Source organism: Coccinella septempunctata, chromosome 1 (assembly GCF_907165205.1).
Source record: "Coccinella septempunctata chromosome 1, icCocSept1.1, whole genome shotgun sequence".
Lineage (NCBI taxonomy): Eukaryota > Metazoa > Arthropoda > Insecta > Coleoptera > Coccinellidae > Coccinella > Coccinella septempunctata.
Genome location: NC_058189.1, coordinates 33745877 through 33771186, shown reverse-complemented (window position 1 = coordinate 33771186; position 25310 = coordinate 33745877). Strand labels below are relative to the sequence as shown.

The 25310-nt window shown below is 37.3% G+C and overlaps 1 protein-coding gene across 1 annotated transcript in view; it reads left to right on the top strand.

Moving 5' to 3' along the window:
* The window catches only part of LOC123311648, a 29745-nt gene extending 4825 nt beyond the window's left edge, over positions 1–24920 (top strand). Inside the window, exons 2-3 of the mRNA XM_044895719.1 lie at positions 12921–13082; positions 23902–24920. Coding sequence (XP_044751654.1) covers positions 12921–12981 — 61 coding nt within the window. The 3' untranslated portion in view covers positions 12982–13082; positions 23902–24920. The remainder of the gene's footprint in view (positions 1–12920; positions 13083–23901) is intronic.
* Positions 24921–25310: the final 390 nt, after the last annotated feature.

The window sequence follows — 25310 nt, the reverse complement described above, 5'->3', positions numbered from 1 at the left end:
GAAGAAACAGCTCTGCTTTATACAGAATCGTAAACAGTATGAAATTATCCTTTGAATAAAGTATTCAAATGAGGACAATAAAAAAAAAAATCCACAATTTCATCATGTGGAAATTTAAAAGTTGATTCACCCATTTAATCATTTGGATATTCACGAGTAAAAAACGAAATTTGCCGACATTAATTCGTCTGCTAAAAGAAGGCAGGCAGCCTCAAATTTTCAAAATACTACGTTATCGGACAGGGCATTTGTGAAGTGAATGATCGCAAAAGAGTCGAGAAACCATTAGGTAAATCTGAAAATTTGATTTTCTATTATTTTGATATTTAAAGCCCGTTTGCAACAGCCGAAAATTTTATAGAGAATTTACTCGTGAATTCATGCAGTTGCATACCTACGTACTTTCGGTAGAATTCACTGATGATCAGTTCCATACAAAATAACTTCTGCCGTTTTCTTGCCAAAATTCTGTAAAGAATTCTCCAGAGAATTTTCGGCTGTTAAAAACGGGACGAGTGGATAATGAAATTTGCAGACATCAATTTATCATGTTGCTGAAAGAATGCATAAAAATTTCCGAATATTTGACACTTGGGAATTGAATGATCGCTAAAATGCGAAGACACCATTTCAAGAAGCCAGAATTTATTACACTATATTATTCAGATATTCAAGTGTTAAACATGAAATTGGCAGACACCTATTCGGTTGTTAAAAAAGAGCAGACATCCTCAAACTTTCAAAATACAAGAGTAGGTACCTTGAAAATAGCTACACGCAGGACACCTGCGAAATGAATATTCGAAAAAGAGTTGGGAAACCCTTTCAGGAAGTTTGAAGTTTTGATACCTATTACATTATTTAGATGTTCGTGGATCAACCATGAAAATGGCAGACTCTCGGGCAGACTATAATTCTGATGTTGCATGAAGGCAGACGCCCTCAAACTTGACTAGGTACGTTATCGAACATGCACATTCACGAACTTAGTCTTTTGAAATTTTGAGGACATCTTCCTTCTTTTTGCAATCGAACTGGCGCGTCTCTGTAAGTTTCTTGTTACACTCTTGAGTGTCTAAACAATATAATGTCTTCTGCCTTCCTGAAATGGTTTCTTGACACTTTTGCGATCTTTCACTTCCCAAGTGCCTTGTCTGAATACGCGTATTTTGAAATTTTGAGGATGTCTGCCTTCTTTCATCAACCGAATAAATGTCTGCCAATTTCATGTTTTACTCTTGAATATCCAAATGATATTGAATCAGTGGCGTATATAGGGGGGGGCCCAGGGGGCCCGGGCCCCCCCCGAAATGAATAAAGAAAACTGAAATACTATAATAAATTAAACAGGCTCGAGAAGCATGGCTACGGCGTCTGATGTGAATATACAACAACTGTTTGTTCGCGTGACGATTTCTAAACTGGTTGGGAACCTATACGCAGGCTCAGATCTTAAAATTCGGAACATGCGTACCAGTTACAAATCTCCGAAGCTCTGATCATGTCTTTGAATCCGCGAACGGTTCTTTTCTATCTGCGCTTGCGTGAATAAAGCTAATCTGTAATACGCACGACACGGCTGAAGCCGCTAGGACAGTAGTTGATGATTACCTAAATCTCACGTTTGCGTTCTAATATCTAATATAATAAGTCGTAAGAGTATTTTAGTGTTCTCGGGTCGTAATTGAAAACTGACCAGTGAAAGAAAATCACAATGAAGAGACAAAGTTCAATTCAAGATTTTTTCACGAAAAGACAAAATGTGGATAGACCTGGAGTTGAAAATTTAGAAGCCCGCGTTGCCGTGGAAGGACAAAGTGAAATTGCTTGTGCCGATGTCTTTCAAACCAGCTCCTCTGGTCAAGATGTGGAAGGTATTTTTCAAGTTATTAAAAATGTAAACGATATTGGAAATTACTGTCAAAGGAGTTATATTTGTTCATTAACAAATGATGAAAAAGTTTCATTGTTAGAAAATGTATGGAAACCTCAGTCTGGTTACAAATTTCCTACCACTTCGATTTCAAACCACACGAGATCCTTTCAAGCAAAATGGCTTGAAGAATTTGAGTGGTTAACGTATTCAGAGGAGAAATGCGGAGCATTTTGTAAATACTGCGTGTTTTTCTCTCAGAGCGAACATGTAGGGAAAGGAAATCACCAATCATTGGGAATATTTGTGACCCAGCCTTTCATAAATTTCAAAAAAGCTAGGGAAATGTTCAAAAATCATCAAGATTCGAAATACCATAGGCAATCCATTTTGATTGCTGAAAACACAAAATCCTTGATTAAAAAAAAACGTGTAAGTGTTATTGATCAAGTGAATTCTCGAAGAAAATTAGATATTGAGAATAATAGAAAGAAACTGGTTGCTATAATTCAAACTATTAAGTTATGCGGAAGGCAAATGATTGCTCTCAGAGGTCATAATGATTCTGGACGAGTGAGTCTTGAAGAACCTGACGAAAATGACGGAAATTTCCGATCATTGTTGAGATACCGAGCTAACAGCGGAGATAATCTTCTTAAGGACCAATTGATCAGTGCTGGTGGAAAAACAATGTACACAAGCCCTGTCATTCAGAACGACATCATTAACACATTTGGTTCTTTGATTCAATCCAAAATTGTGGCAAAAGTAAGGAATTCTATCTTCTATTCTGTTTTAGCGGATGAAACCACTGATATAAGCCAAATAGAACAATTTTCACTTTGCATTCGCTATGTTGATGAAGAAACTTTCAAAATCAGAGAAGATTTCCTAACGTTTGTCCCCGTTCATGATGTAACTGGTGCAGGTTTGGCGAAAACTGTATTAGAGACCTTGTCAAATTTAGGTCTTGATTTGAACAAATTGAGAGGCCAAGGATACGATGGTGCTGCCACTATGAGTGGCAAGTTCAGAGGAGTTCAAGCTGCTATCAGAGAAAAACTACCATTGGCCCTTTATACACATTGTTCTTCGCATACACTCAACTTGTGCTTGTCAGATGCAAGTAGCATTTCCTCTATTAGAAACTGCATGGGTGTCATTAAAGAAATATGTGCATTCTTTCATGCATCAGCTAAGAACACAGAGATTTTAAAATCCACGATTTCAGAGTGCTTTCCTGATGAAAAGAGAAAGAAGCTGATTTCATTGTGCGAAACGCGATGGGTGGAGAGACATGACTCAGTTATTCTATTCAAAGAAATTTTAGAAGCTATCATACTCTCCCTACATAAGATAGAAGAATCTAGTGTTTCATCAACTAAAGCATTTGCTTTAAGTCGTGCCATTTGTACTTTTCCATTTATTGTTAATCTTTTCATTTTGAGCCAGATGCTGTCGACTACACACAGCTTGTCTGAGACCCTTCAGAAAAAAAACATTGACCTTAGTCAGGCTATAAGCAACATCACAACTGTTTTAGACCTACTGTCAAAACAGAGATCAAATGCCGAGCAAACGTTCAAACCATTATATGAACAGGTGAAGACAATAGCCTCCAAACTTTTTGTCACAGAGGAGCTTCCACGATTTTGTCGGCTTCAAACAACATGCAACAATGTACCTTATACCACAGAAGAAGAATATTATAGACGAGCAGTTTATGTGCCATACCTGGATGATTTTTGTGAAGCGTTAAGGGAAAGATTCCAATCTCATAAAGACACAATAATATCTTTACAAAACATTCTTCCACAATTTTGTATCAGAACAGACATCACTTCATTAGAAGCTGCATTGAAATTATATGAACCAGATTTGTCATTTAACAACATTGTGCGAAGTGAGTTTAAGCTGTGGCAAGAAAAGTGGAAACAGGAAAGACCTGAAGTTCTGCCAAAAACGGCGATTAGTTCTCTAGAAAACTGTGACAAAGATCTATTCCCCAACATTTATATCCTTCTAAAAATACTAGCTGTTCTTCCCGTGTCAGTCGCTACCGTTGAAAGGACTTTCTCTAGCCTAAGAAGACTGAAAACTTACCTAAGGAACAGCACATCTGAGAATAGACTAAATGGTCTCGCATTACTCTCTATTCACAGAGACATCACAGTTAGCGACGAGGAAGTTCTTGATAAGTTTGCTAGTGTACCGAGAAAACTGGGGTTTGTTTTGTAACCATCTATGTAAGCGAATGTTCAGCTAACCTCGTCTTCATGTCGTCAATTAATTTTTATTTTTTCCACTTATAATAAAATGAAATTTCTCATTGTCGTTTTTTTTCTTGTTCAAAACATGATGAAGCCTTTTGTGAAAACCTCACTACTCTATCAATTTCTCGTCACGTTGCAGGAGTCCGTTAAATGGGGATAGTTCACAGACGTGAGTGTTGGCTAGAAATAGCAACCCATGGTAATTTTTTTTGCATCATAACTTTTAAGATTTGAAAACAATGTGTACGAGATATTGATGAAAAACAGGGAGACTATGCCCAAAGTTATCCTTTGATTCTCAATCGAAAAATTGCATCCAACCTAATCTAACCATTGGATCATTTGATGGTGTAAGCATCTCGGGGCCCCCCCCGAAAATATTTTCTATATACGCCACTGTATTGAATCAAAATTTCAGCCTTCCCAAATCGTTCCTTGAAGCATTTGCAACTCGATTTGCATTTCATTGGATCATTCACTTCGCGAAAACCTATTAGTGTTTTGAAATTTAAGTGCGTCCGCCTTCTTTTAGCAGCCGAATTAATGTCGGCGAATTTTATGTTTTACTTTTGAATATCTAAATGATATAATATCAAAATTTTTGCCTTCCCTAAATGATTTCTTGACCCCTTTGCAATCATTCACTGCGTAAGTGTCCTGTAGTTATCGAATTTTTATGTTTGATCCTTAATTATCTAAGTAATATACAAAATATAAAAATTTCAGCCTTCTCGAAATGGTTTCTTCACCTTTTATTATTTAATACAATCGAGGTACGGTGGACCTAATTTTTACACTGCAACAGCTGCAAGAGAAGGCCTGTGAACATCAATCAAGGATCTATACAGCCTACATCGATTTAAGTGAGGCCTTCGACTCAGTGAATCGGATAGCGCTATGGAAAATCATGGGACGCCTTGGAGTACCCGAAAAATTCTTAGCAGTGTGCAAAAGCCTCCATACCAGCAATACCGCTAGAAAACAGTATAATGGCTCTACAACCGACCACTTCTTAACCAACTCTGGAATAAAACAAGGCTGCGTGTTAGCTCCTTTACTGTTCAATATTTTCGCCATAGCTGTCTCGATAATTGCTGACATAAGTATGCCTGTAAGAGGTGTTGGAATAAGATTCAGATTTGATGGAGGCCTATTTAACCTGAAGCTCCTCAGAGCAAAAACAAATTATCACGGAACTTCAATATGCAGACGACTGCGCATTTATTGCTAGCAGCTCAGAGGATCTACAGATAATGTTGGACACCTATAAACATATATACGAAGCTTTAGGCTTTAGACTCAATATCGACAAAACCAAAATCCTGGTAATTCGGCCAGAAAGCCTATAAACAGATATCAGCCTGGAGGATGAAACTTTAGAACAGGTCGAGCAGTTCAAATACTTGGGAAGCTTCATAAATACTAGGGCTAACTTTCCTATAAGAGATGCTATTGGAGCTATTCTAACTGATGATAGAAAAATTCTCGAAAGATGGAAGGAGCATTACTCACAGGTCTTGTATCAAAATAACGACTCGGATTTATCCATTTTAGACCTGCTCCCCGCGTATAGTCCGATGACATCGCTTGATGACGAAATCTCAATGTCGGAAATCATAAGTGCGATTAAAAATATGAAAAATGATAAGTCACCTGGTCTAGACGGCTTTCCAGCGGAGATATTCAAAGCCTTGGATGAAGACATTGTCAATACTCTCCTAACACTATTCCGCAAGATCTGGGAACAGGGAGATGTGCCACAAAAGACTTCAGAGACGCTTTAGTTATCAACCTCTATAAGAACAAAGGCGATACGTCGAATTTCGAAATTTCGAAGATTCTTGGTCCCCAAAAGTTAAGTCCTGGCAGAAAAATGTCGCAACTTTACGGATATTTAAGATTCCCCCGTCATTTCAAACCATTTCAAGTTTGTTAGCAATTTTTAGGAACCACAACCCTAATTTGCCTGAGCTAGATAGAAATGGTTTCTTTACCCTTCTGCGATTATCCACTTCGCAAGTTCCCTGTCTGATAACGTGTAGTACATATTTTGAAACTTTTAGGGCCTCTGCCTTCGTTCAGCAACTGAATCGATGTCTGCTTATTTCGTGTTTTATCTCCGAATATCCCAATGATATAATATTAAAATTTCACCCCCCTGACTCCTGAAATGGTTAGAAATTTTACATTTTCTTCATCAAAAATGTTGTCTGCCAGGCATTTAGTAACGGCCCAAACGTCTGCTGAAAATATTCTCAATTGTGTTCTGGAGTAGATGCAACAAAAATAAATCTTCCTAAAATTACTGCAAATTCATCATTTTCACCTCTATAGTGAACGCAATGTCTCCCAGCTGGCAGAGGTGGCATTTTCTGTTGGACTGCAAAGAATATGTTGAAGAATCAGCCTTTTTGATTTTCTCCCATACTAATATACAGGGTGTTTTCAAAGATGGCTGAGATACAACCCTAAGAAGTTCGACAAAATTTCATTGAATTTGAAGTACGGGAATGTGGAAGGTGACTCCGGCATAGCAAAAATGAAACAAAACATAAACATATGGCTGCGGACAATGAATGGTTCAGTACCAAGTTCATAGGATTAGATGCATCAGGTCACTTTTGAGAGAATCATAATTGTTGTATCGTGCAATTTAGGGTGAAAAAAAAATGTAGAAAATGGAGGCAGTTTCTTGAAAGTGCTTATGTTAGTTATGAGGAAAAAGAACTATGATGTTTCCCCATTTCATCCCATTTTTACGACGAATGACGAATGTTGGAATGTTCGAACAAGAAGATTCTGATGCCCATTGTGAAAAAATTCGTGAATAATTTAGACGAATTTTATTTGTGAGATTTTGAAGTATTATTCTATTTTTTACTCTTGTGTCCTAAGTCTCTTCTGTCAGTTTGTATTGAAATGGCCATTTCATAAAATCGTGTAAGTTTCTAAAAAGTAATGAAAATAATTCGGCAATCCTAAGTTTCCACTTTCATTACCACGTAAGTATCGAACGAGCCAATATCCTAAACGAAACCACATGGTCGATAATTTTTTCCCACTGCTTTGCTTGGTCTAGGGTCGTATTAGGGTCTATTTCAGTAATCATTTTCAATTTTTTGTTCAACTTTGTCATTTTGAATGTTTTGTATAGGTGATTTTTGGTAAAACGCTTTATTTTGACTAGTTCTACCTTCTGTTAAAAAAAAACCTCACCTTCAAATACACCCTATATACTATATATTTGTTTCAAAGCCTGGCTTCTTCCCGCTTTATTGTTTTTTTAATTGATATAGCAGGGTTCATCTTAGAACTTTTTCTGAGAAACAATGTGCTCTGCTTACTACCTATCCACTCGACCTAGCTCTAGGAAGGTTTTGACCAGGGACGGATCTACACTTTTCGTCATCCGGGGCAAAAGTGGCATCCAACAGTGCCGGCCAGCATGGCGGTTTAACAGCCCTGTGCTCGAAGGAGCACCGTCGGCACCCTTCACTGGCTGGCGCTCGGGGCAGCCTGAACCCCCTTGCCCCGTCCCTTAGATCCGTCACTGGATTTGACATCTGCCACACTGGGGATTCAATCATTATCCTGTTCAATGTCCCTTCTCGATTTTTTTTTCAATGGATCTCTGCCTTATTTTATGTTTCCCTCATTGTTTGCCTTCTTCTGTAAATTAACTCTTCCTCTGCAGAGAAAGTGAACTACGACCCATTCACTAAGTCTACTGAGTTCTTCATTATAGGATATTCCTTTGACGTTTCCAGCATGTAATCGGCTTTCCTCTTAATACATTTCATGAAGGTTTATTTAAAGTCTCTGCCGGTCTGTCTGTTCCTCAGGCTGCATCAGTCGCATATCGTAGCATCAGCTTGTTTTTTGTTGTATTAATTCTCTTGACATGGCTTTTTACCGCGAATCCATCCGTAAGGCTGACCGGCCACCGAATGCAATGTTGAGGGTTTTCAATGCTAAGTGACAAGCTTCGTCACTCGATTCGTAGCTTGTCACCTTAGAATATAGAACAGGAAGGAGCATATTGCTCATTTCAATTTGACCGGAATGGAGGAGAAATATGGCCGACTTATATTTCCGTTTCAACAGTGGCTTAGGACAATGAAGTTTCCAACAAACTAACTTCAATAGTCAGTTGATTAATCAAAAAAATTAGGAAAGCACTGACGTAAAGTCAGAAGCTTTTTCACGCTCGCGCCCGTTCAAATTGATAATCAAAGCGGAAATTCACCCCGCCTTACACTGCTTGGCTATATACTTAATGGTATTATAAGGTTAATGACTTAACATCACCTACGCTCATGGAGTGTTATTGTCATGGGATAACCTTGTTATGTCATGAAATTCAGAAACTCATAATTAATACCTGATATTCAGCTTAAAAAATCCCCTACCTATGAAGTGTAACACTGGAATTTTCATTTTTTAATGTTAAGCAATAGCCACAAGCGGCACAACTAACCATGTTTTCCGATTTTGTAATATGATGTAGGTGTACCAATAATAACAAAAAATTTCCAGCAAATTTCAAGAATCCAAATTACCAAAATTAAGTTAAAACATCACTTTGTTCATTTGACTTCCACTGCCACTTTTCAAATCAAAACTTGGAAGACCAATATTGCCGTTTCCGTCGCACAAATCCCGTCACATTTATTCGAAAAAGCTCCTTCCTGATATTCTATGTTCTAAGCTTGCCACTCATACTCCATTCAAATTTATTTTAGCAGTCGGTTGGCCATGAAATAATTTTCTCAAGTTTTTTGACTAGAACGGAGTAAGGTTGGCACTTATGAAATGTCGTTAATGTCATAACGCCGTTGCCACAACTAAGATGTCTAAAACACTGGTGTGTGCACTTGTCACTTTTTGCAAGCATCAACATTTCAGAAAATCGGGGATATGGGATCAGTTTCGTGGCGGCGTCACCATGTCATTTGCTTCGTTCTATCCTTGTTCTACCAAAGGAAGTCCAATGATCTCTCGTTTTATTTTGTTTTGCGTTGATATATCGAATATCGATCAACTAGTTCAAAATATGAACTGGCCCATTTTGTCAGCTGTTAAGGATTATTTGTGATTTACACTTTAATTTTCTTTGTAAAAAAAAATCTGTCAATATTTTCTACACTATCGAATAAGGGTTCGAAGGAGTATTTACTATTTTTCTTCAAGATAATTTCCGTTTGACAAATTGAATTCGTGAGGGGGATAATTCAATATGATATTAATAAAGCACAGTTGATTGGTCAAATATCCAATATATTCAGTTGACGGAAAGGGAATTTCCACTATATCTACTCGGGAAGAATATTTTAAGTAACAGACTCGAATAGATTTATGTATTTCTGATTCTCAATACATGCTCACAATTCACATTACGTATTTCCAATACAGTTTCTTTGAAACATTGCTGAAGTTTCCATAAAACTTAGCTATATCGGTCCCGAATATTCGTTCATCTCATTTGGTTCTGCTTCAAATTCCAACAACACCGGATTCTTAGCTGTAGTTCTTGATTGTCCATACAGAAAACTGAACGACATGTTGAATAAATGAATGTTTTACATCCCTTTCTCGAAAGTAAAATATTTTCACACACCAATAATCGCTTATAAATACAACATATTCGTAAGTTGTAGGAAAGTATTCAAATTATTTTAAAATATCAATTGACAATGCTCTGTCAAATTCCAAACAGCGCTACCTACAGTGGGAAAAACGAAACTGATCCCATATCCCCACGAAATTAAAAACAAAATCGAATCAGTGAATACACCAGAGTTTAAGACATCTTAGCCACAACTAATATCAATTTTTAATACGAAAATGCCGAAAGTGAAAAAAGAGACAGGGTTTCAGAAAGTGTTATTTAGAATTCAGGTCCGCTCATTGAAATAGTTATACCCTGATATTCTAAAATCCATAATACGTCAGACGGTAGCGAACATATTCAATGTAAGAGAATTTATATAATGTTTCATCTGAATCTAAACAACTTATATTTCAACTGAATATTTCCACAATCAGAAAGATTGTGAATGAAGAGGAGGACGAAAAATTTCCTTCTATTGGGAGACCCCAAAAAGTGGTGGCATTTGAGAATTTCATGTTTGAGTGAATTAATGCGAAAAGTTTACTAGGATTTTCGATGAATGTCATCGTAGAATAAGTTCCCGAAAATTTTTTTTCATTTGACTTGTCCTATACATTGTAAATGTCTTAAGGTACCGATAAATACCTTATTATTATTATTATATCAATGTATTGAGATGAACAGCCACAAATACGCGCCAGTTGTCCTGTTAATTGTTTATTCATATGAAATTTTTGTTCAAAGGTGAAGTTCATCTTGACTTGAAACTTCCTTTAATTCCTTTTACTTATATTGATGCAAGATGATTTTTGTTGAAGAATTCAAGATTCTAGTAATTATCTGTTAATTCCTTCGAGAGATACCCATTCCCAACCACTGCATCATATGCATTTCATCTTCGGGTTAATATTTTTGAAATCTACAACTGATGTAACGTATTCAAACTTTAGCCAAATAAGATAACGAACATTAACTCACCTCAAGCTAGTGCATATTATAATATTATACTGATCTCTTGTATTTTCCATGCGAATAACTGGATTTGGTACCTATGCCTTCAATCAGTTTCTATAAACTTCAATTATGTTCGTCACATATTTTCCTAACAGATTCTACATTATTATAAAATACGTAATAACAGAAACTTTTACGAAGAACGGGCAACAAAGCGTTGATTTAAAACCCAAAAATGTTTTGACAAGCTTCATAACCCCACATTTTGGTACTATACAAAGTGAAATGTGTCAAATTTCCATGGCCAACCGACTGCTAAAATAAAAGTGAATGGAGTATATATTAGCAGGCATTGAAAACACTCAGCTTCGCCCAACTTCACATTCGGTGGCCGGTCAGCCTAACTGATTCATAGAAGAGCTGAGGCTTGGTAACGGCGTTGATTATTTTATTTTCGACTGTCTCATTTGACGTATATGTACAGGGTGTCTGAGTTAAAGTGTCTCTATACCTTATTGTGAAAAATAAAGGAGCTAGAAGAAAAAGTTGAATACAAAACTTGTCTGTAATCGATTGAACTTCTATTTTTTTAGCCCATCTTAATACAGGGTGCTCAGTTTTTTTCCTGTTGAAATCAACTTTCTTATTTTAAATGGAACACCCTGTATATTATTGCATTCTTGAATTCCTTGTCAAATTTTAAGGTAACTTTGATTTGACAACCATGGTCTTAGCACCGATTCTGAGATATTCGACTTTTTCCTAAAATTTTGACAGCTGTAGGTGCCTACTAAAATAGCTGATACTAGTTTTCTAATGAATGTATCGAAACCAAATTTTGCCCAGCTCTTGTCAATATATTGGATCATACGTTACATCTCTATTTTTAGCAATCTGATATACAGGGCCTTCAAAAATTGAAGTTAAAAATTCAAATAGAAGTTGAATCAAAACATAATTTTTTCAAATGGCAACCTATATTTTATTCTTGTTTATCATGTAGAGCAGGTTGAAATGAGCAAAAAATGTATTTAAACTTTTTCTGTAAAGTGAATAGTTTAAGAAATATGGACGAAAAAGTGCATTTTCCCGTAAGAACACCAACGATAATTAATTAATTAAGCTGATAGAATATGGTAACTAATGAAACTAGCACTTATCTAATTGTGTATTTTTGAGTTTTTTTGTGTTGTTTCCATAAAAATTGGCATGTCCAATGAAAATTGAGAAGGTTGATTACCTCCCCTTGTAGCATCCAAAAAAGGATGCTACAGGATTAAAAAAACAATATATTTTTCTCAATCAAATTCAATTTTCACTTCGCATGGCGCACTTGTTTCAAAAGAGAAACGAACAAACGAAATAGTTATTTTCCTAACAAGTGTAGAAAATGATACGTGCAGGACGATTTCCACAAGAGTTAGGAACAATATTTTTTCTACAAGCGCTTGAAATATATATGAATACATCCATTTTACGAAACAGATGGAATTTGGTTTGATTTTCATATATAATGATAGACTTCAAACGTGATGAACGCGCACGCTTGTAGAAAAACATAGGTATTTCATGGTCATTTTTCAGAATTTCTAATTATTTAATTATAATTTTCAATGCCATCTGCGGAGATTTCAAATAATAATCAATCATTTATTATTCTGAATCATAAACACACACCAAGTGTTCAAGTACGCGGACTAAAAATTATATTTGAAAAATGTATTATTGAACTATGAATTCTTTCAAAATTAACACATCTTCTCTTCATATTTCATTAATAAATTTTTCAAGTATAACTTTTAGGCAACGTGCTTAAACACTTGCGTTGAAGGAAATTGAAGGGGGAGATCAAAAGATATTTTGGTTATCTTAATAACTGAATGAAAATACGACAATTTTTTAAAAAATTATCATGAAATATGATTTCGTTCGTTCGTTTCTCTTTTGCAAATGTACCATGCGAAGTTAAAATTGAATTTGATTGACAAAAATATCCTTTTTTCAATTCTGAAAAGGATAGTTTTTCCACAAAATATAGATTCTGATATTTGAAAGAAAAATCTCAATATTCTGAAGACTGTTCTGGGAATCTTGAAATTGCATGTGTTCATCCATGGACATATTCAGTACTCAGTAGTCCAATGATACGGTAACTAATTGTTTCGCATCACAGCATAAAAATATCCACTCTAAGAGAAGTTTTTTGCAGAGACAAGTGCCACAACAATGTTTGGAATTTGACACCTTCGATGACAATATCATCCGAATAACACCGGCCTTTGCCTCCTAATCAAAGGAGGAACACGATATACCAACAATCCCATTATGGTTTTGATAGATCCAATGGAGTCACTGATACCGCATCCACAAGGTCAGTTTTTTTAAATGATATAATGTGTAGGTACCTAACTTTATTTGAACAGCATTTTTCACCAATTACATATAATTCATTTCCATAACTGATATATGTACATAGAAAACATTAACATACCACCCAATCTATATCAACGAATTTATTAGAATACAGGGTGATCCAACGAAAACTTAACGCCTCGATTTTCCAACTTTAAAATGAAAATGTGGAAAATCACTCGGATCCGTCAATTTCTGATTCGAGGCGAAACAACTTTTCCCCTTTTTTTATCTTCAACCCCCTATCGGTGGGAACACATCCCCTTGATTTTGAATAGGGATGAGTGGTGCTGCGATAACCTGAACAAAGTTACTTTCATCGGCGCGAATTTCACAACTTTCATCTTATGGGGGACATTCCTTTCTCTCTCCCCTCAGGTCGAATATAAAATTTTACTGTGACTGATTTGGTCAAGTTGAGGATAAATCCAACTAGAAGCTTTAATCGCGATAGGAGTGTCGTCGGCAAATATAATCAATATACAGGCGATCGCATAGGCTGGCAGATCATCATCTTCTACGAGCGGTGCCCCACTGGGCTGAACTGAGGCCTAGTGACCTATTGTTCGTCCGCTTGTAGTTGCAGAGACTCAAACCCTGAGACACGCTGAGAAGAACGCCACAAGTCGACAGAGAGGAGTCCCTATCACCGTGGGTGTCAATCGTGGCTGTCGTGTTTCCTAGGGGTGTCATCCTTAACTCTTCAAGGTTGGTGCAGATGAACAGAATATGTTCAACCGTTTCATCAGTGCTCCTGCAGCAGCGGCACAGGGAACAGCCAGTCAGTCCCATTCTATAAGTGTTTATTAAACAAATGGCCAGTCTTTGTTCTAGTCACTAAACTCAGTTTTTTCTTGTTTCCTCTCAAGAGCCAAGAGTTTTTTGACCACAGGTACAGAGGACGGTCTCTCAATGAGAAGCCTAGACTGCCTGAGACCACTTCTCATATTCCATTCAGAGGTGGCAGATCATTGATAAAGAGCAGGAATAGAAGCAGGTTTGAAACGGAGCTTTGAACAACACCCAAGTCGTTGGAGAACTCGCCGGATGAATTGACGTCAGGCCAGGACTGGCCAGGTCCGCAGGTCCGCGATCTCGGAGGGCCCCCGGCCTGAGGGGCCCCCACTAACGTAGATAAAGATAAAATAGATGAAGTAGCTTCAACAAGTGAGTTGCACACAAAGAAGCTCAGGCTCAGGCCAAGGGAGTAAAATGTTGAAGCATCTTAGTTAAGCCCCTTCTATTCCAGTATAACACACCCATTAAAACCGTGGATCAATGAGCGTATTCTACACCTCGTCAGACAGAAGAAATCTTTGTGGAGAAAATACATTCGAAACAGATCAGTAGATAATTATGAGAATCATCGATCTTTCTCAAACTTCGTTTCGAAGTCTATTCATCATGCGAAATCCTCTTACGAAGAAAAACTGGTCAATTCTGGAAATAAAAAGAGACTATTCAAGTATGTGAGATCCTCAATCAACTCAAAAGTTGGTATTCCCACTGTAAGGGAGCAATCAGGGAAATTGTGTGGCACTTACGTCGAGTCTGCTAACGTCCTATCCGAAACCTTCGCTTCTAATTTTACTGTGCCTTGCCTGGATGTTGCCACTGAATATCAGCAAGTGTTGTGTACTTCACATAGGCAAAAATAATCCAAAATTGCCCTATTGGATCGACGGTGGTAGACTGGAGTCAGTGACTCGCCATGTTGATCTGGGGGTTGTTGTGGATTCAGATTTGTGCTGGTCATACCATGTGGCAGCAGTTGCGGGTAGGGCGAGGCAGGTCGGGTACTTGTTGGCTAAGACCTTCAGGAACTCCAGTATTCCGACTTGGAAGTTCTTATATAGAACATATATTCGCCCCATTATGGAGTATGCTGGACAGGTGTGATGGCCGTCGACCAAATACGATGAAAACTTACTGGAATCCGTTCAACGTTGGACCACACGCCTGCCATATTCATATCAGCGACCGTCCTATGAGGATCGCCTCCTTATATTTGGTCTGTCCAGTTTCACAGAGCGTCGGGCCAGGGGTGATCTCATTTTCACATTTCGTGCTGTACATGGCCACTTTGGGGAGGAACTCGAAAACATGTATCGCCTTAACACTAATAGTTTGAGAGGTCATCGCTTCAAGCTACAGAGGGAACCATTCAAAACATCGATTAGATAGAGGATCCTTTTCAACAGAGTGTTCAATCAATGGAATCGTCTGCCGACTACAGATGTGGAGGCTGCCTCGGTGAACACCTTCAAAAACAGGTTGGATGAAATGCGAATTTTGCTCTGATTTTGTGTTGTTTTATAAGTTAGAATTCTTCTCTCACGATTGTTAGTTACAGAATTGTAGATTTATATTTTTTTGGATTTATAGGTCTTACCTCAATCCTAGTTATAATGTAAATAAATAAATAAATAAATAAATAACAGCATTGTAAACTGTTAAACACACACATTTGTTTTTAATTTTAGTATTATTTTTCTAATCACTAAAATCCGTTTTTCATTATTTTTATTACAAAAATTATTTTCACCTAATTCATTCATACATTTGGTGTGACTACAATACTGCATTTTAGAACTAAAAACAGATCACATATATGATTTTCACATAAAATGAGTGGTAAACCACGACACATGTTTTGTGATCTTCAGGTTGTTGAGGATAAACTGAAAAATTTGGTACCGAACGAGGAGATTTATAGACAAATACAGGGTGTTTTTACGGTAAGGCTTTCACAAGCATTTTCAATGCGTTTTCTTAGTTCGTCCGCACTATCCACTTCGCCGTCACTGTACACTGATGTTTGCAAATGACCCCAAAGGAAGAAATCACAGGAGTTGAGCTCTGGGGAAAGAAATGGATGCGGCACGTTTTATCCACCTATTCGGGAACACATTATTTAAATAATTTCGAACGTTTCTTCGAAAGTGGGGTGGTACTCCATCCATTAACAACCACATTCTCTGTCGAATATTGAGAGGAACATTTTCTAGTAATCCTGGCAAATTGTTCTGGAGAAAATGGAGAAAGTCTTCAGCTGACATTCGTGGTGGTGGAAAAAAATGCCCAATAAGCATTCCACGCAGGAGTCCGATTCAGACATTCAAGAAAAACCTTTGCTGAAAATCTGTTCTTCTGATAGCGTGAGGGTTTTCTGTAGACCATACATGGGTATTGTAGAAATTGTTTACTCCATTTCTTGTGAAAGTGCTTCGTCAGTAAACAGAATGGATGCTGTTAGATATTGGTGATTTAAAAGCCACAGGCAGAATTCTTTTCTTCGAGGATGGTCTTCTGGTTGGAGTGCTTGAAGTTTCTGGAAATAGTAGGGGTACAATTGCTCTTGTCTTAGTGTCTCTCTCCGACGACCCTGGCTATGGATCTAGTACTTGTTGTCGGTTGTTCCTCAACTATGTCCAGAATCTGCTTCTCGATTTCTGCCATTTGCGATGTTACAGGCCTGCCAACATTTGCTCCCCGGGATTAGTGCAAACGTCCAGTATCCCTACATCTTTGCACCAAGTTTATGAACATCCGAGGAGTTGGGTGATTTCTTCACGGAAATCGTCTACTGTACAATCTGTACGCCGCACTGGCACTCTGTTTGGATTCACCATAAATTAAAATCATGTCAACAAGTTCATTGTTTGAGTAAACGTGAGGCATCTTTCAACTACTTTGCGATACCCCGAAAATTCACAAAGATCTTACGCTGACTCTTACGGTTTCCAGTATACTGACCTTTCGCTGGCACAAGCCTACGCATAAAGGTATGGTTTCGGTAGTGCGTCGGATGCATATAGTGGCTGCAGAATGTGACTACCCATATGCAATTACCAAACTGCAGTCACATTATGTAGCACTGTAGCATTGCATCCGAAGCACTACCGAAATCATACCTCGAGACCTGGTGGATATTTTATATAAATGATTTTTGGTACCATGACTTATTTTGAGGAATTCTATTATCTGTCAAAAAAAAGACTCACCTTTGAGAACACTCTGTATTTAACTCTCTACTCTTAAAAATATAAAGGGGGCGGGGGTAGTTTCCAGAACATCAGAACATTCAGAGCGATTTCAGGATTTTTTCGTCTGCTTAGTTGCTAATATGAAACAAACAAGCAAACCAAAAAAACTGTCAAAAAAAAATTTAAAAAAATTGTATGCGAAATTAATGAAAAATGAAATCTAGGGAAATATGATAGTTTTCGATATCATTATGCATTGATAGAAGGTTTCCTTTGCTATATTATTTAATGACCGATCATCCGATTGGTACCTATTTTGTAATCGATCTGAACGTTCCGAAAATTACCATTACCCCCTCTAGTCCGATTTTCACCAACTCTGAAATCAAATTGCTCTGAATGTTCTGGAAACTGTCACTGCCCCCTGTAGATTTTTAGAATAGAGTAAAACGCTTTTTCAAATATCTTCTCGTTTGGTACCATATATTTCAGTTTACCTTTACCCACCTAAAGATGGTATTGTGATAACGGAACGAGTGTCGTGATTTGACAACCCTTTTTTGTGAAAATCATATAATCTGTTTCAAGTTCAATTATGGATGTATCGGCCACATCCATTCAATACTCCACTTTTATTTTTAACACCTCATTGACAGTTCTACAGAATGTGTTTTCTAGTGGTATCTTAAAAATACCGTGAATTTCTAATTTTAATAAAAAATAAAGTCAATAAAAATCGAAAATCATGATATTCGCATAAATACCTAGCGTAAAAATGCATTTTCATTGTTTTCAAGCACCTAATTCGTTTTCAAAAATTTTCCGGCTAGAGCCCTGGACCCCCCGATATAGGGCCCCTTAAAAGGTCTCAGCTGAGGGCCCCAAGTGGTCCCAGTCCGGGCCTGATTGACGTCCAGTTCCCCGTTCATTCTGCGATTTGATAAAAACTCTCGACCCAGTCCAGAAAACAGGCCTCTGAATCCCATCAGGTACATTTTGTCTAGGATGAACCCATTCTGGAGCGTGTGAACTTCGCGCCATGGGTCGAAAAATATGCTATGCAGTTAACACCGTTCAGGCTGGTGTACAATACACAGCAAGCACTGAACTACCAAGCCTGAAACCGTGTTGGCGGCTGGCTAATATGGAAGTTCCCATTAACGTACACTTATTACATAATATGGAATGTTTAGTCAGATAATTACACATGCGAACATATATTACCCTCTCCAGAATTTTTGATAATTGGCATGAGATGGAGATAAGTCTATAATTTGTTCCTCGGTTTTCAAGATATTCGACATTTTCGAAAATTTAATAGCAATTACACCTTTTGCCACTCTTTTAGATGGAAAGACTGCAAATAAATAGAAGAAAACTTAGATACGCCCAAAAATCATCAATTAGATTCGATAGCGCAACTATCCAGGAGCGCTATTCAAAAAACAGATTGAAAATATCCTTCATTTGATGTTTTGCCTCCAAAATGAGTGGCAAAGGGTGTAATTTTCTTGAATTTTACTGAACAAACAACATATATTTTTTGGAACCGCTATAACGTTTCCTACTCGCAGATACCATTCATTACGCCACACCCTGTATGGATGATTCTTAACTTGTGGATTAATACCGACACAGTTAACAAGTTGCTAGTTGAGTAATTGGGGTGTGAGGGGGAAGGATGCGTTTTATAGCCTCTCCCCTCTAATGCCAATGTCACATACTCGCGGTGCACCCTGTTCTTACGAACGAGGCTCTGGCGACCGAACATGAGCGGTATCTCTTTCCCACAATTACCTAGCCTAACCATTGGCTTGAGCAGGACATGACTCTCTGCGTTGCTTAAGTTACGTCTCAGACCTTGTCGTCTCAGGTCTCAGGATAGATGTGCCACGCCACAAGATAATCCAGTCGAAACCGCAACCAAAGTTGCACTGACAGCGTTACCAGTGCAGCTTTTAAACACCTTCTAACGCAGCTCCTAGAAAATGGATCAGTCGAACAGGACAAAATTTGTATCTGGAGGTGAATTACCCTTCCAAACGGATCTCCGGGAAAGGGTGCCTGAGCGAGTGACTCATCGTACAAACATCAATAAAAAGCACACAGCTTTTGCAGCAAAAGTTCAGGAAACTGTAATAACCAAACCTGCAGAACAGGAAAAGAAGGAAGAAACTTTTAAGCCTATGCAGAAGAAAGAGGAACAAAAGAAGACTCAATTAAAACCGACTGTAAATAGTCAACCAGAAAAAAGAAAAATTTCTGAACCAGCCGATGATCTAGATATCTTCACGGAAAAAATGTTCAACAAGATAATGTTGAAATTTGAAAGAGAAATGGAGAAAAAACTCCAAGCATTATTAAGTAAACTGAATTAATGGACTTTACGGATATTGGGAAGAAATCCCTCAAGATAATCTCGTGGAACATAAACGGGATCAACACTCGGAAAGCCGAGATAGAAGAAATAATATCAGAGAGACAACCTGACATTATAGCCCTACAGGAAACAAGAATAAACCGGTACAGACGACTGAATTTCATGAATTATGAAACATATAGATGTGACAGAACTACAAACACCGGAGGAGGATTCGCAATATTGGTGAGAACAGATCTGAAACACTACTTCAAAAGCAGATCCGACGAAACACAAGGAGAAACAGAAACAGTGACGATTGTTGCCGAATTAAATCGTCAAAGAGTCGAAATTACCTCGGCATATAAGCGACCACCAAACAATTTATTGGAAGAGGAGATAAACAACATGTTGGAAGGAACAAACCCGAAAATCTGCATCGGAGATTTCAACTGTAAATCCCCATTATGGAAAAGCAGAACAGAGAATAGAAATGGCAAAAAAACTCAAGGATTTCGCCGAAAAACAAAATACCATAGTGATTGGACCAGAGTTACCGACATATCTTGCTTTTGGTATAGGAATACCAGATGTAATAGATATCGCGATATTGAAAAATATAACTCAAGAATTCTCGATTGAAACTGGCGATACGCCTAAAGAAGTAAAAGATCTAATACGAGAAAATAGAAGACTCAGAAGAATATATCGGATGAATAAAAATGATCTGAATAGAAGGAACCTCAACCGCCATAGCCAAGTTCTGAAAAATGCCCTGAAAGATCTAAGAACAAGCAGATGGAACAAAAGAGTTCAAGAACTGAATACAATCGATCATTCTGCATGGAGAATGCAAAAAAGACTACGAGGAGAAAAGACTAAAATTCCACCCCTACACGGAGAAAGGGGAATAGCGTATACCAATACTGATAAGGCAGATGCATTGGCGGACTCGATCGAACGAGAATCGAGAATAAATTACAGGATAGACGACGATAATGAAGATTTGGAAGCACTGCTTGAAGAAAATGATGAAGAAATGGATGAATTACCAGCGACTGCTGAAATAGACAAGCCAACATCGCCAAATGAAATCAGGGAAATAATTAGAAGTTTGAAGAAGAGGAAAGCTTCCGGAAGTGATAAAATAACGAATGTTATGTTGAAGAAATTACCTAGAAAAGGTATAGCTGCTCTAACAAATATCGCGAATGGAATTATGAGGACAGAACACTACCCAGAAAAATGGAAAACAGCGGAAGTCATAGTATTCAATAAACCATTCAAAGAGAAGAAGTTCCCACAAAACTACAGACCGATAAGTCTACTGTCGGCGTTAGGAAAAGTAGTAGAAAGAATTATCGCCACGAGATTAGATGAGGAAACCGAAAATCTGAAACTAATACCACCAGAACAGTTCGGATTCAGAAGTGAGCATTCAACAGAGCAACAATTATTAAGGCTCACAGAGTACATTACAGAGGGATTCCAAAATAAACAAGCTGGTCTTGTTTTACTAGACGTCGCCAGAGCATTCGACAGAGTATGGCATGAAGGATTAATATATAAGAAGAGATGTGCTGGATATTCGATCAAAATATGCAAGTTGATCAGGAAATATTTCAAAAATAGAAGATTTTACGTGAAAGTGGGAGGAGAATGCTCCTTAACAAGAGATAGAGAGGCTGGAGTACCCCAAGGATCAGTACTTGGGCCACTTCTGTACAACAGACACCGCAACCCAGAAGTAATAAAACATGTTCTACAAGAGACGATTGACGAAACAAATGACTGGTGCATAAAGTGGAAAATCAAGCTCAATGGACAAAAGAGCCAAGCAATATTACTACAGAAGAGAAGACTGCGACCCACAACGAAACTGGAAGTTGAAGGCGAAGAAATCGACTGGAAAAATGAAGCCAAATATTTAGGAATAACGCTTGACAAAGGACTTACTTGAAAAAGTCATATCAAACAAGCAATCGACAAAACGAAAGCAGCGATGAATAGACTCTATCCTCTGATAGGAAAAAAAGCCACATGTCGAACCAGATAAAATTGAAGATAATCAAAGCCGTTGCTAGGCCTCAACTGACTTATGGATCAGTTGCCTGGGGTTTCGCGGCAAAGAGTCATATCAAAAGAATTCAGGCCACTGAAAACAATCTGCTACGATGTGCAATAGATGCACCTTGGTTTGTCAGGAATAGACAGATTTATAGGGATCTAAAATGGGAAACCATAACGGAATTCATGAATAGAAAAGCAGAGAAATTATTCGAAACAGCGAAAAACCATCCGAATCAAGAACTCAGGTGACTAGTGGACTACGACCCAGAGGAAGACAAAAGGAGAATGCGAATTTACCGAAGGAGTCCAAGAGATCAATTAAGAAGAGATTAAAATAACAACAGAAACTTATTGAAATTTTCAAGAAGGTGTTAATCCAATAGAGGATAAACACATAAATCCCAGCACGATAGTGTGCGAGAAGAAAACCGACTAAGAGATGAACGGTTTATAGGCAAATGTCCGGAACCAAAATTCAAGAAGGCGTTAAGGGTTTTTAGTGGGTCTCGAGCTCAGGGGAGTGAGAAACCACACACTTGTTCCCCCTCAGGAGAGGGAGGTTCGTTTGACTTGCAGATTTTCCCCCTGCTACACCAAAAAAAAAAAAAAAAAATTGCAGCATGGACCGTTAGAACTTTGCCCCAAGGCCGACCGACCAGAGAGGCGTACCTACCGCCTTAATCGATATCGATTAGAACTGCAACGAACATCCGTTGCAATAGTTGCCTTAAGCGAGACACGCTTTTCGGACGAAGGTAACTTTGTAAAATAAGCGTATACTTTTTTCTGGAAGGGCTTGCCGGAAGACGAAATCAGACAACATGGTGTAGGCTTTGCCATAAAAAACGATCTGGCCGCCAAACTAACCGAAAATTCAGTTGGCATCTCAGAAAGTATAATGACCCTACGCTTTCCTGCAGCAAATAACACGTTTGTGAACATCATTGCAGTATACGCACTCACTTTGAACTCCTCTGACAACTTAAGGGACACTTTCTACGAAACACTCGTTGCTACATTAAGTAAAATCCCAAAACGGCAACGTTCTCCTTGGAGAACGTCTGCTGGCTCTTTGTGCAGAACACAATCTGTGTATATGTATAACGAACACCTATTTTATTACGAGACCCAATTCAAGGGGGACCTGGCGCCACCCGCGCTCATGGCATTGGCATACTCTCGACTATGTAATCGTGAAAAGAAAAGATCTCAAAGAGGTGTAAGTTATGTTCCAAAAAAGAATTACAGGAAACTACGCTCAATTTTCTTTATTTCTGATGATTATGCAAATGAAAACATGAAACCTCGGTTTTATTTGGGTTAGGACGCAAACATCTAATATCGAAAAGACGGAATGCGAGGGCAATATCATCAGCATATATAAATTTCTCATAACAAGTAGTAGGGATTTGAAACAGATATAAACTGATCCTTGTGTAAGAATATTATTCAAAGTTTTGAAAAAACTACCTACTATTATCATCAACAAAAACACGAAACCTTCTATCTGACAGCATGTTTTCTAGTAACCGAACCATCTTTCCACACTTCAGATGTATGAAGTTTGAAGATCAAACCATCCTTCCATTCTGTGTCATATGCTGCAGATAAATCCGCAAATGCTGTTCCTGTTTTAAGTTTATCAATGATGAATTGACTAATGTCAAGCTGAATTGACAGAATAAGTATCGTTTGCAGTGGACAATAGACAATGGGTAAAGTTAGAAAGAAGATAAGTTAAAATACCTTCAACTTTAGTGAGAAACGTTGTTTATCTGATAAGTCACAGGAAGGGCTGCAGATATTTTCATAAGTAAGGGGAGTTAGTATAGGAGAATGAAATTATTTAAATTTATTGCACGGTTCCACCGGCGTGAGCTATGCCACGCTATATCTTCTTGACTGGGAGAATGCCCCGACGTGTTTTTGAGTGCATAAGATTTCGTGGAGATCCAGCACATTTTTTTTTCCTACTGTTGGATTTGTTTCAAATTTAGATCGATTACTCACCTGACCCTTAGATAATGTATACCTAAAAAAAGTTGTAATAAATTCATTAATACAGGGTTTTCTGTTTTTTGTCACTATCTCCAGCAAATGGACACATGAGTACCATTAAATAAAAAGTGAAGAATCTCTCAGTGTATTCCACACCGGATTTTTCGGACTATGGAGGATTCTTTGGACATTAAACTAATCATTCAAATACTTACTAATGTTTGTTAGATTTCAAACAATTCAAATATCTGCACCTCTGAATGCACCACTATTGTCACAATAAACAGTGCCTGGAATCTTTACATGCGAAAAAACTATAGTGGTAATATAATGACAACTATATAATAAGTACAATATGATTTCAGGTTTCCTCCGTTCACAAACAGATGACGTCCCACTTATCCATAAATGAAAAGAGAAGAATGTTCCTGTATTAGAAATACTCACCCATTCTTGTAAATAAGTTCATAGTGTACCCACTCATCAATTAAGTTATAGTTAAACTCATTTCGAACTGTTGATTTTTTCGTTTTGTTCTTGGATAGAAATATATTTAATGATATTGTCGTTGTGTGGTTTAAATTCTCTGAGAGTTACTTTGTTGTTTATAAATGTTATTCAACACTATTTTTTGTAGAGAAGATTCTGTTACATTCCACATTTTTCACATGATAATCGAGATGTAATCTTATTACACTTTCAATTATTTTTATAGGTATTATAGTAAATATGTCTTGGATAAAGCTAGCAAAAATTTTTCACGTAATAATATATTCTCCTTATCAATCGTACTGTATATAGAAGAATTGAATTATTCGAAGATGTGAAAAAGTAATACAACAGTATACCTACTAAATATATGGGAATAGTAAATTAAATTAGTTTTGAAGTGAAATTGTTATATTTTTTGGGTCGAGAAAAACTATTCTGTTCTATTCATATACTTCTTAATATTACTAATAGGAAGGTTTTCTTTGTTTCGGTGCTGTTAACAGTTTTCCGAATTCATCTTCACCGCAAAAGAGCAGCCAATTTAAAACTGGTCATACCCACAATTCGACAATTCAATACTGCGGATCAAAATTGTGGTGAGTCTTCTCTTCTCCAATGTAATTGAATACATATCGATAAATTATAAGAAAAATTTCAAAATTTTTCGTGAATCTTGAAATGTAGACAATAAAACCTACTAGTAGGAATTTGTTTGAAAATTATAGCATTTAAACGCTTTTGGAAATAATATATGTTTTGATTATTTGTTCTCTGAAGAACCATTCCTCTTTAAGTTTTGTTTTATATTCAAGTATTTTTTTCTATGAAAACTACTGTATAGATTGTACTAAATAATAGTCAACTTATTGAATAAAAGAACAAATTTCGTGTTCGGAAGTTTTTTATTTGCTAGTTGCCCTGTGTGAAAATTATCTTTTGCGGTTTGAAAATAATAACTATTTATCCATTCATCCATTGCTAAAACTATTTATTTTATTATTTTACAGCGTAATTCAAGCTCATGCTTTGAATTTCGAAATTTGAAAGAATACAGGGATATCATAACCCTGAAGGAGACGTTTGACGGCTTCTTAAGAAAATAAGAGTTCTGAAACTTGATATATCGCCAGCTTTACCAGATGCCAGAAGTGGCTCTCAACTTTGGAATTTCCCATTGTTCTCACCGGAAAACCGGAAATGATTTGTCTTTCACTTTCAAATTTCCTACATTTTTTAAATGAATAAATTTTGCCCAGAAGTACTGAGCAGTCGGGGAAGCCGA